The 12,100-nt window shown below is 50.0% G+C and overlaps 1 protein-coding gene across 1 annotated transcript in view; it reads left to right on the top strand.

Annotated features, from left to right (window-relative positions):
* The window catches only part of eif2b3 (eukaryotic translation initiation factor 2B, subunit 3 gamma), a 34,033-nt gene that overhangs the window by 7,264 nt on the left and 14,669 nt on the right, over positions 1 to 12,100 (top strand). The window contains exons 4-6 of the mRNA XM_048257494.1: positions 3,870 to 4,029; positions 4,385 to 4,496; positions 11,500 to 11,589. Coding sequence (XP_048113451.1) covers positions 3,870 to 4,029; positions 4,385 to 4,496; positions 11,500 to 11,589 — 362 coding nt within the window. The remainder of the gene's footprint in view (positions 1 to 3,869; positions 4,030 to 4,384; positions 4,497 to 11,499; positions 11,590 to 12,100) is intronic.

The following is a 12,100-nucleotide window of genomic DNA, read 5'->3' as shown; positions in this document are numbered from 1 at the left end:
TGTGTGAGCGAGAGAAAGATTGGGAGATGGAGAGCTTGTATCAGTTGTCGCCTCAACAGCTCAAGGCTGCATGTGTGATGAAGCAACAGGAAAAAGCAGGTCTTCCTGTTAGATTGCATGGATTGTTCTCTTCCGCCTTCATTCTCTGTCTTTTTCCCCTCTCTCTCTCCCTCTCTCTCCCTCTTATCCTCTCACATCCTCTCCTCCTGGGTGGTCTCACCTGGCGGGCTGTAGGGGCCTGGGGGGCAGCCAGGCAGAACCACAGCTGTCTGTGGGTGGCCTGACCTCACCCACCCACACACCCACCCACCCACTCAGCCAGCCAGCCAGCCAGCCAGCCGGGCCCCAGGCAGCCAGTGCAGTGCAGTGTAGTGCAGATCAGGCCCTGCTGAAAGGCACCAGCTCCCCCGTCAGATGAGTCCTCACCACCACCACCCCCCGCTGACGCCCACTCCAGCGTCAAAAGGGAGTCCACAGGCTTGTGGGTGGTGGGGGGAGGAGGGAGTGGGGGCAGTAGCACCAGCCCTCTCCCAGCATTGATGGTCGAGCGAGAGAGAGAGAGAGAGAGGGAGAGGGAGAGGGAGGGAGGGAGAGAGAGAAAGAAACCCTATGGCCACTTGTTGGGTCCACATAAAAATAGCAGCACAGCTATGAAAGTCTGAACTGTTCAGAGTTATGGCTGTGTATCCGTTTACTGCACACAGGCAGACTTGGAGACGTTGGGTTGACTTTGGGTGACATTTAGCTGGACAGTGTCTCCCTTAAATGAGTTCTCATGTCAGGAGGTCCCTTAAATGAGTTCTCATGTTAGGGGCTGAGTGGTGTGAGGTCTGTGTAGGGAAGGACCCCCATGCTTTTTAAATTATTGTATCAATAGCTTCACATTACTTGGACCAAACAAGGGAAAAAAAGGGGGAACATAGCGAGAGCCAAGACATTTCCTGTGCCTCTGTAGAGAAACAAATGTTGAGCGGTTCTCCGTTTTTCACACGCACACTTCTCTTGCTCCTTCATTTATCAACATCGCCCCAGCTCCAGCGCTTTTTCAGGCCAGTTTAACGTAGCACTGTGGGGCCAGCAATCTGGGTTCACACTGGTAGTAGAAGCGGCAGGAGGGAGTCTGCTGCTCCTCAGTAGTAGCATGGAGTGGATGCACACACACACACACACACACACCGCCCGCCCGCCCTCTGTCTATGCTATCTGTTCACCATGTGTGAGAGAGTCTGTGTGTGTGTGAGTGTACGTGTATGTGTGAGCGAGAGAGAGGGAGAGCGAGAGAGGGCTTCAGAGCTGTTCTTGGGCCTGCTGCCCAGTCGCTGAACTGAGCAGAGCAGGGCTATGCTACGCTACGCTACGCTACGCTGTGCTGTGCTGTGCTGTTGAGAGGGCCGCAGACTAGCGTGGAGCGGAGAATGGTGGAGCGTCGCGGCGGGGCCTCTCTACCCAGGCCTCCCCAATGAGGCATGCAGCTCTCCCAGAGCCAGGCACGCTTTTACGGGGCCGCGCCCGGGTCCCGCTCCCCTGTTTATTTATCCACAGGCCCGAGATGGGCAGACCAGATGGGAACCAGACAGCTCAAACAGAAACAATGGCGAACGCAAGCAGGATTTATCACCGGTTCCCCTCCCAGCACACACACACTCACTCACACACACACACACACACACACACACACACACACACACACATACACATACGCTACAAGCTCACTCACACAACCATTCACCTCCATCTATATCGGTACGGACACACACACACACACACGTGGGGTTTGCAGTCAGGAGAGCAACAGTGTTTATCAAAGAGGGCCCTTCGTTGACTCCCCTATCCCCCACCACTCCCCATACACACACACACACACACACACACACACACACACACACACACACACACACTCACACTCACACTCACGTCAGCTACGCAGCCATGCTGTAAACCCAGGATGTGTTGTGACTGTCGTCAAGCGAAATACAGAGCAGCTTCTTTTCTCTCTCCCTCTCCCTCTCTCTCACATGCGCGCACACACACACACACACACACACACACACACACACACACACACACAGACACACTCACACACTCCCACACTCCCACTCATACACTTCAATGTTTCACCATGTGACCGCAGGGGCCCTTGTGCATCATGTCTGCACATATTCCGCATGCGGAGATGGCCTACAGACTCGTCAGGAATCCTGCACGTCTTCATTTCTACCATATAAAGCAGCGAGTTTAAACCCCCATGACAGCAAAATGGAGGAGAGCTGCGTGCCAAGTGCGGAATTGGGCTGCAGCTTGTTTGGGAGATGTAAGCTATATTGTTTAGTTGATAGCAAAAGACCCCAGACTGTTCCAGTACATCAACTCTTGTGTTCCGAGACCACAGCTGGTCCCGTTGTTTGTACATACTGCCCTTTCCTCTGCAACGTGTGTGTTATTTGGCTTTGTTTAGGAGTTTGTAGTCTCTGAAAATGTAAACTTGTTTTTTTTCCTCTCCCTAATTCTCATGCCGTGTTTTGAAGTTTCAGAATGAGCTATGTTGTTACGAGTGTGTTATTGCTACAGCCGTTTGTCTTTTCTGCATAGAGCTATAGTCTTTTGACCGTGTGTTGCCTAGGTATGTCCCTACTTGTTTTTATCTGTTTTGACTTTAGGGCAGATCTCCAAACAAATTTCCCCATTGGCATTTGTGTCAGTTGGTTTTGATTTTTCTGGGGGAAAAAAGTGAATCTGAGAGTGTGAAAAAGAGTGTGATGGTGATCAAATATATTTTTGCACTTTTTTTTGCAATATTGCCCTTTACATGCAAATAGTGCTTTACGGTAGCCTGACTGACACCAGAACAAGTGGCTTTGGATATTAGTTCAACTCTGTTGAAGTAAAGCAAGTAATTATCTTCTAAATGAAGGTTTTACATGTAGTTCTTTTCTCCATTTCAAAGGAAATACACGTCTGTGCCATTTAAAACTGACGGCATTAGCACAGCCATCAGCAATACCATTACCAACCGTCTGAAGTCCAATCCATACCGCATAAGCGCTTGCAATTGGCTCCTAGGTTTTTGGTGATTTGGAAATGGGCTTTAATGACGGATCCGCCGTTTCAATTCAAATGTGCTTACAGATTGGTCTTGGTTCACCCAGGGTACTTTTAGGGGCCAGTGCCTCGTATTGTGAATGTGCTGCTTGAACATGACTATAGATGGCATAAACCGCCGACGTACAACTTTATATCTCACATTCTGCCTCATTCACCTCCGGATCTGCATCTGGATCAGAGTTGGTTTGATCGTTCCCTTTGTGTGAAGACCCACCTTGGCTGTATCAAGGGTGTGTGCATTCTCCTGTGCATTTGGTTCAAATTGTGATCTTATCTCATGCAGCACAACATGCTATGTGCCCATGGTAATCCGTTGTTTGTGAGCATATTGTACAGTTGGTGGTAGGAGATATGATCGCTTAAGCAGCACTAGCACACAAGTGCTAGAGGCATTCAGGTTGGCCTGTAGGGTAGAACATCCTCTGCCCCACTCACACATGTTAAGCTGTATATAGGCAGTGGAAATGGTAACGAGCTCTCGATGTCCGCTGAGAAGTTGGTTTGCTGTTGTCCTGTCCAAATGCCCGTAACAAAGTTTTTCAGATGAAATCCAAAATACATATGCAACAAAAAAACACGTTATCTTGTACCACCATATAGCTTGTTCCAAACATAATATGTAACATGTATGTAAATATGTATATAAAACAAAAAATATTTGACAACTTTGGCAAACAGTTTTGTTTCTGTAGGTTTTTGTTTGTATGGTCTGTTAGAATGGGTCACTGAAGGCCCTATGTTTTTTTTTTTTTTTTTTTTTTCCGCAGACGGATATCTTGGTGGTGAGTTGCGACCTGATCACTGACGTGGCGCTGCACGAGGTGGTCGACCTGTTCCGTGCCCACAGCGCCACCCTCGCCATGCTGATGAGCAAAAGCAACGAATTCACAGAGACCGTCCCTGGCCAGAAGGGCAAGAAGAAAGCAGGTAGGTCCTCTCCCTCCACCATTCAAACCATCTCCAGGCCTTCCTATCTCATTGGATAAACAGAGAGAGAGAGAGAATGCTTCTGCTTGGAGTCCATCTGAAACTCCATTAGCCCTGAATCTGACTCTGGCATGTCGATTCAAACAGTTTAGCCAAATATTTGCATGCACCTAGAGGTCCGAGGTCTGCCCTGACAAACAGCATGGGTAAGCATCCGTCACAATGATGAAAGACCGTAGGAAAGATGTTTGTACGGTTGATCGATGCAGCTTTGTAAATAAAGCCGACTGCAGGGCAATCGCCCAACGTGCTCGCAATGCTCCAACAGTCTGCGCTGCTTTTGCTTAACTCGCAGGCGAGCAGAGGGACTTTGTTGGTGTGGACGGCACGGGGAAGAGGCTTCTGTTCATGGCCAACGAGGCAGACCTGGAGGACGGCCTGACCCTCAGGAAGTCCATCATGCGCAAGTGAGTGCCAGTGCCCAACGCCCACCGCACCCCAAGCACCCACCAAAGTCATCACACTCCATGACCAGCTGCCTGTGCCCACAGTTCTCAGCTCATGGGTTTACACACACACACACACACACACACACACACACACACACACACACACACACACACACACACACACACACACACACACACACATACTTACACTAGGGATGTGTAACAAATAATAATAATACCAAATAATTTGATATATTCAAACATCTGACAGTGTTTTTCAGTTGTTATTTTGTTATTTGCGTTGAGGATGCATCATTTATTGTAGAGCATAAGGTGGATAGCTTCTGGTCTTTCTTGTACAGGTCTCTAGCAACGCACTCTTTACTTTACCTGAAACCTAACAAAGAAAATGTCTCAGATCCACTGTTTACTGTGACTGCAAGATAACAGTGACTTGGTAAGAGAAATTTTACCATGATTCCGTCTGTTTTAAAATAACTAAATAGGGATATTAATATTTGTGTTGTATATTAACAGGTTATTCAACTCCGCACACACACACACACGCACATACACACACACACACACACATTAGACACATGTGTAAACATACACTAATATACACACACATGTGCACTGAGAAATACACCCACGTATATCAGTCTGTTCTCGGTTACATGAAGTTATACTTCATGTATCAAGCCTCCAGCCTTGGCCACAGAGCTGTCATTGCATGTGTGTGTGGGGGGCTGTCTGTGAATGTGGGTGAATATGTGTGTGTGTGTGGGGCTGTCTGTGAATGTGTGTGTGTGTGTGTGTGTGTGTGGTGGGGCATAGTGGTGGTAGTGGCGTTAAAGCAGACTTCTCAAGAACAATGGTGGCCTTGCACGGCGCTGACCTCGGCGTTTGTGTGGGATGGAATGAAAACACGGCCCTCCCTGCGCCTGCCTGTCATGAGACCTGCCAACTACCACGGGCTGGGCCGGGGACTCCGCTCGCTTTTGGCTGCTCAGCCTCGGCTGCTCGCCAGGCGCTTCTTTTCGCTCTCCTCCTCCGCCAGACCTACCCCTCACAATGCAGAGCGGGAACTCTCTCCTCACCATTCACTCTTTGACTTTGTCTGTCTTTCTTCTTGCTTGGTTTCTTTCAATTCCACCCATTTCCGTGTATTTCTCTCTAGCCAACCTCCATGTACTTCTGCCATAGTGGGCTCGGCTGCCAGTGATGTGGCTCATCTTTGTTCTTTGTTTAAAATAACTGCCTTTGTTACTGTATACATTTACATACGTGCTATCTCTATATGCGGGCATGTACTGTATGAACGTACTGCACAAATATATTTCCCATTGCCACAGCATACATTCATATTAGTGATCTCTTCCATTCATATGGAAGGGATCAGCCGTGGGAGCAGCCGTGGCCTACTGGTTAGGGTTTCGAAGGGTTGCCAGTTTGAACCCCGAAGGGTTGCCGGTTTGAACCCCGACCAGTAGGAAAAATGTGGGCGGGGAAGTGGTTGAGCACTGGTCTACTATGCCCACATCCTTGGCTGAAGTGCCATTAAGCAAGGCACCTAACCCCTCACTGCTCCCCGCAAGTCACCTAACCCCTCACTGCTCCCCGCAAGGCACCTAACCCCTCACTGCTCCCCGCAAGGCACCTAACCCCTCACTGCGCCGCTGTAGCAGGCAGCTCACTGCTCCAGGTTAGTGTGTGCTTCACCTCACTGTGTGTTCACTGTGTGCTGTGTGTGTTTCACTAATTCACGGATTGGGATAAATGCAGAGACCAAATTTCCCTCACGGGATAAATAAAGTATATATACTTACTTACTTATGGATTCAACTACTTGATCTCTAACCTTACTTGCACCCAAAGTACATTTTCTCTTATATAATGTCTCACCCCATATCAGCCTTGGCCCCTTCCCACGGGGTTGTGCTGCTGCTCAGAGGAGGCTGCTCTGGACCATGTGCCCCAGGGCACCAGCGGGCAGGTTGGGTCTGGCCCTCGCTCGGCGCTGCCTCTGGGGAGGGGTGGCGTTGGTGTCGTTAGGGCCAGAGAGCTCCGGGAGCGGGCAGACGAGGCGTCCGTTTGGAGCGAGCTCTGTTAGGAGCTCGTAAATACTTCAGGGAGCCAGAGCCACTGTAAATCCTGTCCAGGGCGAGAGGGTCCGCAGCAGCTGTGAGCGAGTGAGTGAGTGAGCGTGCTGCAAATACAAGCGCCCACACACGCACATGGACACACACACACACACACACACACACACACACATAGAGGCCTGTATATACATACAGTACATACACACATACCTATATCAACAGACAGTCTGTCCTGCCTTGTGCCTCAGTTTAAAAGCATGCGGACGGTCCATACTTGCACACAAATGACACGCGCTTCCTCTAAACTGTTTAGTCTCATTACGCCGTACATGTCCATCGGCCTTCGCCAAGGCAACACCTCCAGCGAATTAGACTCACCTGTGGCGGCTGTTTGTGTTGCCCCAGGCCTGTCTGTGGTTATGCATGACCACGAGCCCAGACCTAACCTGGCTGGTTGCGGAGGACCACTGTCCTGTGTGTGTGTGTGTGTGTGTGTGTGCTGCCTGTGTGTGTGTGCGCAGCTAGCTGTCTGGCCTCCCCCTTCCCGGCTCCTGCGGCCCTTGTTTGTCTAAGTCGTCTCGACGTCTGCAAGCGTCTGCCATGTATTTATACAGCGTAGACAGCGAGGACGGAGCAGGCACACTCACCTCTCAGCGTCGGCTGCTGGCGCGCGGCGTTCCCGACCCCAGCACCACTACCCAGCCAGTCCTGCCAATCTGTGTTACACCGTGTGTGTGTGTGTGTGTGTGTGTGTGTGTCGCACGCCAGCGGTCTAGTTTGTTTTCCCTGCACCAACGAGAACTGCTTTTATTGTGTTGTGGTGTTTATGTGTGTCATGTCTGAATCATCAGGGCAGCCCCCACCCACATTTGAGGCAATACAGATGTCTGCCCGACAGAAGAATAGAAATACCCCCAATAACCAGTTACCAAAAGTGGATGGGAAACGACTTGGCTAAATACGGAGCTCTCCTAGTTTGTTTGTTTTCGCTGTATGCCGTTTATTCCGAGTTAGTGCTCCAAAATGGCGGCTCTGTGGACAACCTCACCGCGTGCCTCTCATTTCCACCTGGGATCCGGGAACACGCCGCACATGTGATGCTAATTGACCTTTGAATTGATTTCACAGTTCTGAACGGTTCCTACCGATTCCGCTCACCTACACTTTTGCTCTGCTTTCCTGTTCAAATTGGTGGCAGATGAAGAGTCTTTTCTTTCAGTTTCCTCTGACTGAGAGCTAAAGTGTGTGTGTGTGCACATGTGTGTTTGTGTGTGTCTGTGTTTTAAACTCTCACGGTGAGAAATGCAGTAAAGGTTTTACAGATGGTAGAATCCCAAGCCCCAGCATGTTAACACCGCCTCTCAGGCCTCCCGAGTGCGGTGCAGACGTTACACACTGACGTACAGCGTATGCTTCATCCAGCAACAAAAAAAAAAAGCGTCGCCTCCGATAATCCTGGGCAAACTTTGCTTTGTCCAAAATAGAGTGGGAATCACATGTGTCTGATGGACCTCCGCATCGAACGAATACCCCATTTGCTCCCAGGGGTCATGTGAGCACAGTTTGACCCCCATTTCCTCCCTCCCCTCCCCTCCCCTCCTCTTCGCTCCCGAGGCTGTTATGTGCGGAGGTCCGGGGCAAGTGGCGAGAACAAAGGAGCGGGTGTTTTGCCGCGAGCCCTCCGGCTAGCCCGGCGGCCTGAGTCAATTTGCCCTGTTGCTGCTGCTGCCGCTGCTGTTGACTCTGACGCTCCCTCTGTCCCTTCAGAGAGAGAAAAAAAAGACTGTTTCTGGAGTGCATGACCTCACTGTACCGCAATGTGGAGTTGTAGAGAAGGGGGTAGAGTGTGTGTGTGTGTCAGAGTTTTTTAGTTGTAAGCCATTTAAGCCATTAATGAGTCACACACAGACACATACACACACTCACATTTGCTCACTCACATGCAGGCTGGCTGGCTCTTCCTGAATGTTTCTTTTGTTATTTTCTTTTTTTTTTTTTCCTTTTTCCTTTCTTTTTTCCCCCTTTCTTCTGTACGCCAGTAGTGAGCCATCCAAACGGGAATGAGGAGAGCTGTGAGGAAATCCAGTGACATCAGAGGACCGAGACGTTATGAGAAAGTATTTAGTGCCAAAATCTGTTTTCCATCAGGAGCAGGAAACAACATTGGTTGGCTAAATATCACCGCTACAGTTGCATTTCTAAGAACTTGCCATTTGTATTGCAGATTTTTATTGCGCAGGTCACACAAGCCCCCGCAAGCATTGACTTAATCACATTGTTCAGTTCCGATCACTCTGGAGTAGTCTAGACAGACTTCATTCATGTTCTTTGTTCTTTTCATCATGGTAGTACTAGCCACACACAGCCAACTGTAGGTTAGCGTGCTAGCATGGTGTATGTCAGTAAAGAAAATCATAAGGCCCTGAGCCAGCCTGGTCTGATTGCCTGGTGTTTTTAAATCCAGGGCCACTTCATTAGCAGCACCTCTCAATCAAGCTCAGCACTCTACTGTATTGGATCCCTGCACAGCTTCGTACCCATAAAGCCCCGCCCCGCACACTCATTCACTTACACACACATTCCCTGCCCATGGTCACCATACAGTCACACACACACACACACACACACACATGCATGTCTAGTCATACGCACAGACACATTTACAGTTTTCCCTTCAAAGACACAGTCATCGGCCCCACACACAATCCCATGTGTGCGCACACACACCCACAAACACTCAGACACACACTCATTCTCACAGGTGCCAAACCATGATGTCACTTGTTGGGTGTTCCCATAAATCTCAGTCATGCTTTTATTCGCCGTTCTCCTCCTGGATGCTGGCCTACACTACACTACACTACACACACACACACAGCTCAGTATATACTTACAGCAACCTGTTGGCCCATACCGTGCCTATGTGTGTTTGTGTGTCTGTACTGTATGAGCGCACATTCTGGAGCCATATGTGGTCGTGTGAGGTGGAATATTCCTCTGTCAGTTAGCACACCTCCCTGCTTTTCAGGAATTCGGCATGAGGAGCCCCATGCTGTGGCCTGGTGGAACAGCTCAGAAGTCATCATAATCTGCTTATTAACCCCCCCCCCAACACACACACGCATCAATAATATACCACTCACATACCACACTGATGCACACATACTCTCCTCCCTCCGTGGCATGATTTATATGAGGCTCCATCTGGTTTACAGATTGGCGCCAGCAGCAGTCCTGCCGGCCGATGCTCCATTGTGTCAGAGGGCATTCAGCGCCCCCTCATACACACACACACACACACACACACACACACACACACACACACACACGCCGCTGCCAAGACACGCACACACAATATCGCGACGCGACACACGCACGCACACGCACAGGGGGACAGGAGGGCATGGTTTTCTTACACTCGCGCATCATAAATGTCTCCAGCAGGATGGGATGAGGCCCTCTGCTCAGCCACACACACACACACGACACACACACACACACACATACATACTCATACTGACAAACATGAGCAGAGATGTACTGTACAGACGCACTGTGCACCCCCGTGAGGTTGTTAACCGCTGCACCGCTGATGACTGATGGCAGCCCAGCGAAGTGGTGGATCCAGCACTTTTAATGGTGTGTTCAACTCGATGTACAGACGGCGCTCTGTCATTTTTGGCCTTGTCCACTTTTACGGCCAGAGTCTGGGACCATTTAGTGCGCTAATGAAGCTTACTGTTTCTTCAGCTTTATTTTCCTCTGGAGCGTCCTCGCCATATCTGTCACTGTTTTGCAGAAGGAGACAAGGCGAATAAAAAACGCTCACAAACACCCGGCCTTTCTATGTGTACGCTGATGGACGCCGCTGGGTGAGTTCAGCACATCAGGTTTGCGTTAGGCGAGCCCAGCGTTCAAATACAGGCCAGATCCTGCGGCTTCGCCGGCCAACGTCCTCTTACTCGAGTGCAGCCGTGTGCCTGTCGTGACTGGGTAGAGGTTAGTTTCGCAACAGGTGCTGCTTTGGTTTCTGTTCTACCTGGAGATGGGTTTTTCCCTCTTTTTACCACATCCTCTTCTCCTCCCTCCCTCATCTTCTTCTCCTCCCTCTCTCTTCCTCTCTCCTCCCTCACTCACTCACTCCCTCACCTCATTCTCTCCCTCTCACCCTCTCTAGTCCCCACCTCACTCTCTCACTTCCCTCTCCTCCTTACTCCTTCCTCTCTCTCTCTCTCTCTCTCTCTCTTGCACACACTCTTCCTTTCTCCCTCTCTCCCTCTGGGCCATGTTGATTGCTCACAGGAGGTCTGTGGATGGCTCCAGCAGTAGCGTTGTTGCGTCAGTGTCCTGCTGTTGTGTCAGTGTCCTGCTGTAAAGCCGCTGGGGGTCTGGCAGCCTTGGCATCTGTGTCCTCGTAAAGGAGACGGTGGAAGCCAGGCCGTCCGTTAGAGCTTGGGTGCCCGCCGTCGCTTTCCCAAAGTTCCTCTCGCAGACGTGTCACTTCCCCTCAGCCCCTGCCAGAGCAGATGGTCCTCTGGAAGCACCTCGAAAAAGGCCAATTAAGATGTGGACTGGGTAGGTAGGGGTAAATTAGAGACCGCACCACAACCCAAACCCAGACCAGCTTCACCGTGTAATTAGGAAGCATCTGTCCTCAACCAAGAGGGAAAAAATGGGTTTCTGTTTTTGTTGTTGGTGTTGGTTATTTTGATGTTTCAGATCCCGCGTCTGGATTTTCTACCCTGGGGCACTGTTGTGGGTTTGCTGTATCAGATTTCATCGTATTGCAGTCCTTGGGTAGAGTTTTATTGGCATTCTTAAATCACTTTCTGATCTCTGCCTCCTCCCCTCTCTCTCTCTTTCTCTCTGTCTCTCTCTCTCTCTCTCTCTCTCTCTCTCTCTCTCTCTCTCACTCACAGACATCCCAGGATGCACATCAAGACAGGCCTGTTGGATGCCCACCTGTACTGCCTGAAGAGATCTGTGGTCGACTTCTTAGTAGACAACAAGTAATGGGATTTTCCCACTCTGTTAACAGTCTCACACCTCCTTGCTCTGTTAACCCTTCTCGCGTCAGCCCTATCATCAGTTCTAACAGAGCACGTCTCCCAGTGATGCTAACAGCACGGCTTCTCCTCCTCCTCCTTCTCCTCCTCCTCCTCTTCCTCCTCCTCTTCCTCCTCCTCTCTCACAAGCATTGCCCAGACTTAGCACAACATCTGCTAGGCCTATTCTCGTGGAGAACACCAAGCGTTAGCATGTTAGCGTAGCCATATAGAGCAGCAAGGCTTTGAGTCCGGCTGAGGTGTTTAAGCGAGGTGTTAAGTACTTTTACAACCTGTCACCTTCCAGGTTTATGGTCACTGTGTCCACCCCACACACACCCCTCACACACTCACAAACCCACACACCCACACGCTCCACCCTGCAATCGCCCTGTGTGTCCGAGCCTGTCAATCACAAACGTTCACTTTCGCATTCATTTTTTTTCCACTTTGATTTTCAAAGACCCTCTTTAAT

Source organism: Alosa alosa, chromosome 1, assembly GCF_017589495.1.
Source record: "Alosa alosa isolate M-15738 ecotype Scorff River chromosome 1, AALO_Geno_1.1, whole genome shotgun sequence".
NCBI classification, from domain to species: domain Eukaryota; kingdom Metazoa; phylum Chordata; class Actinopteri; order Clupeiformes; family Clupeidae; genus Alosa; species Alosa alosa.
Note: the sequence above shows the minus strand (reverse complement) of the source record. Positions and strands in the feature narration are given on the sequence as shown.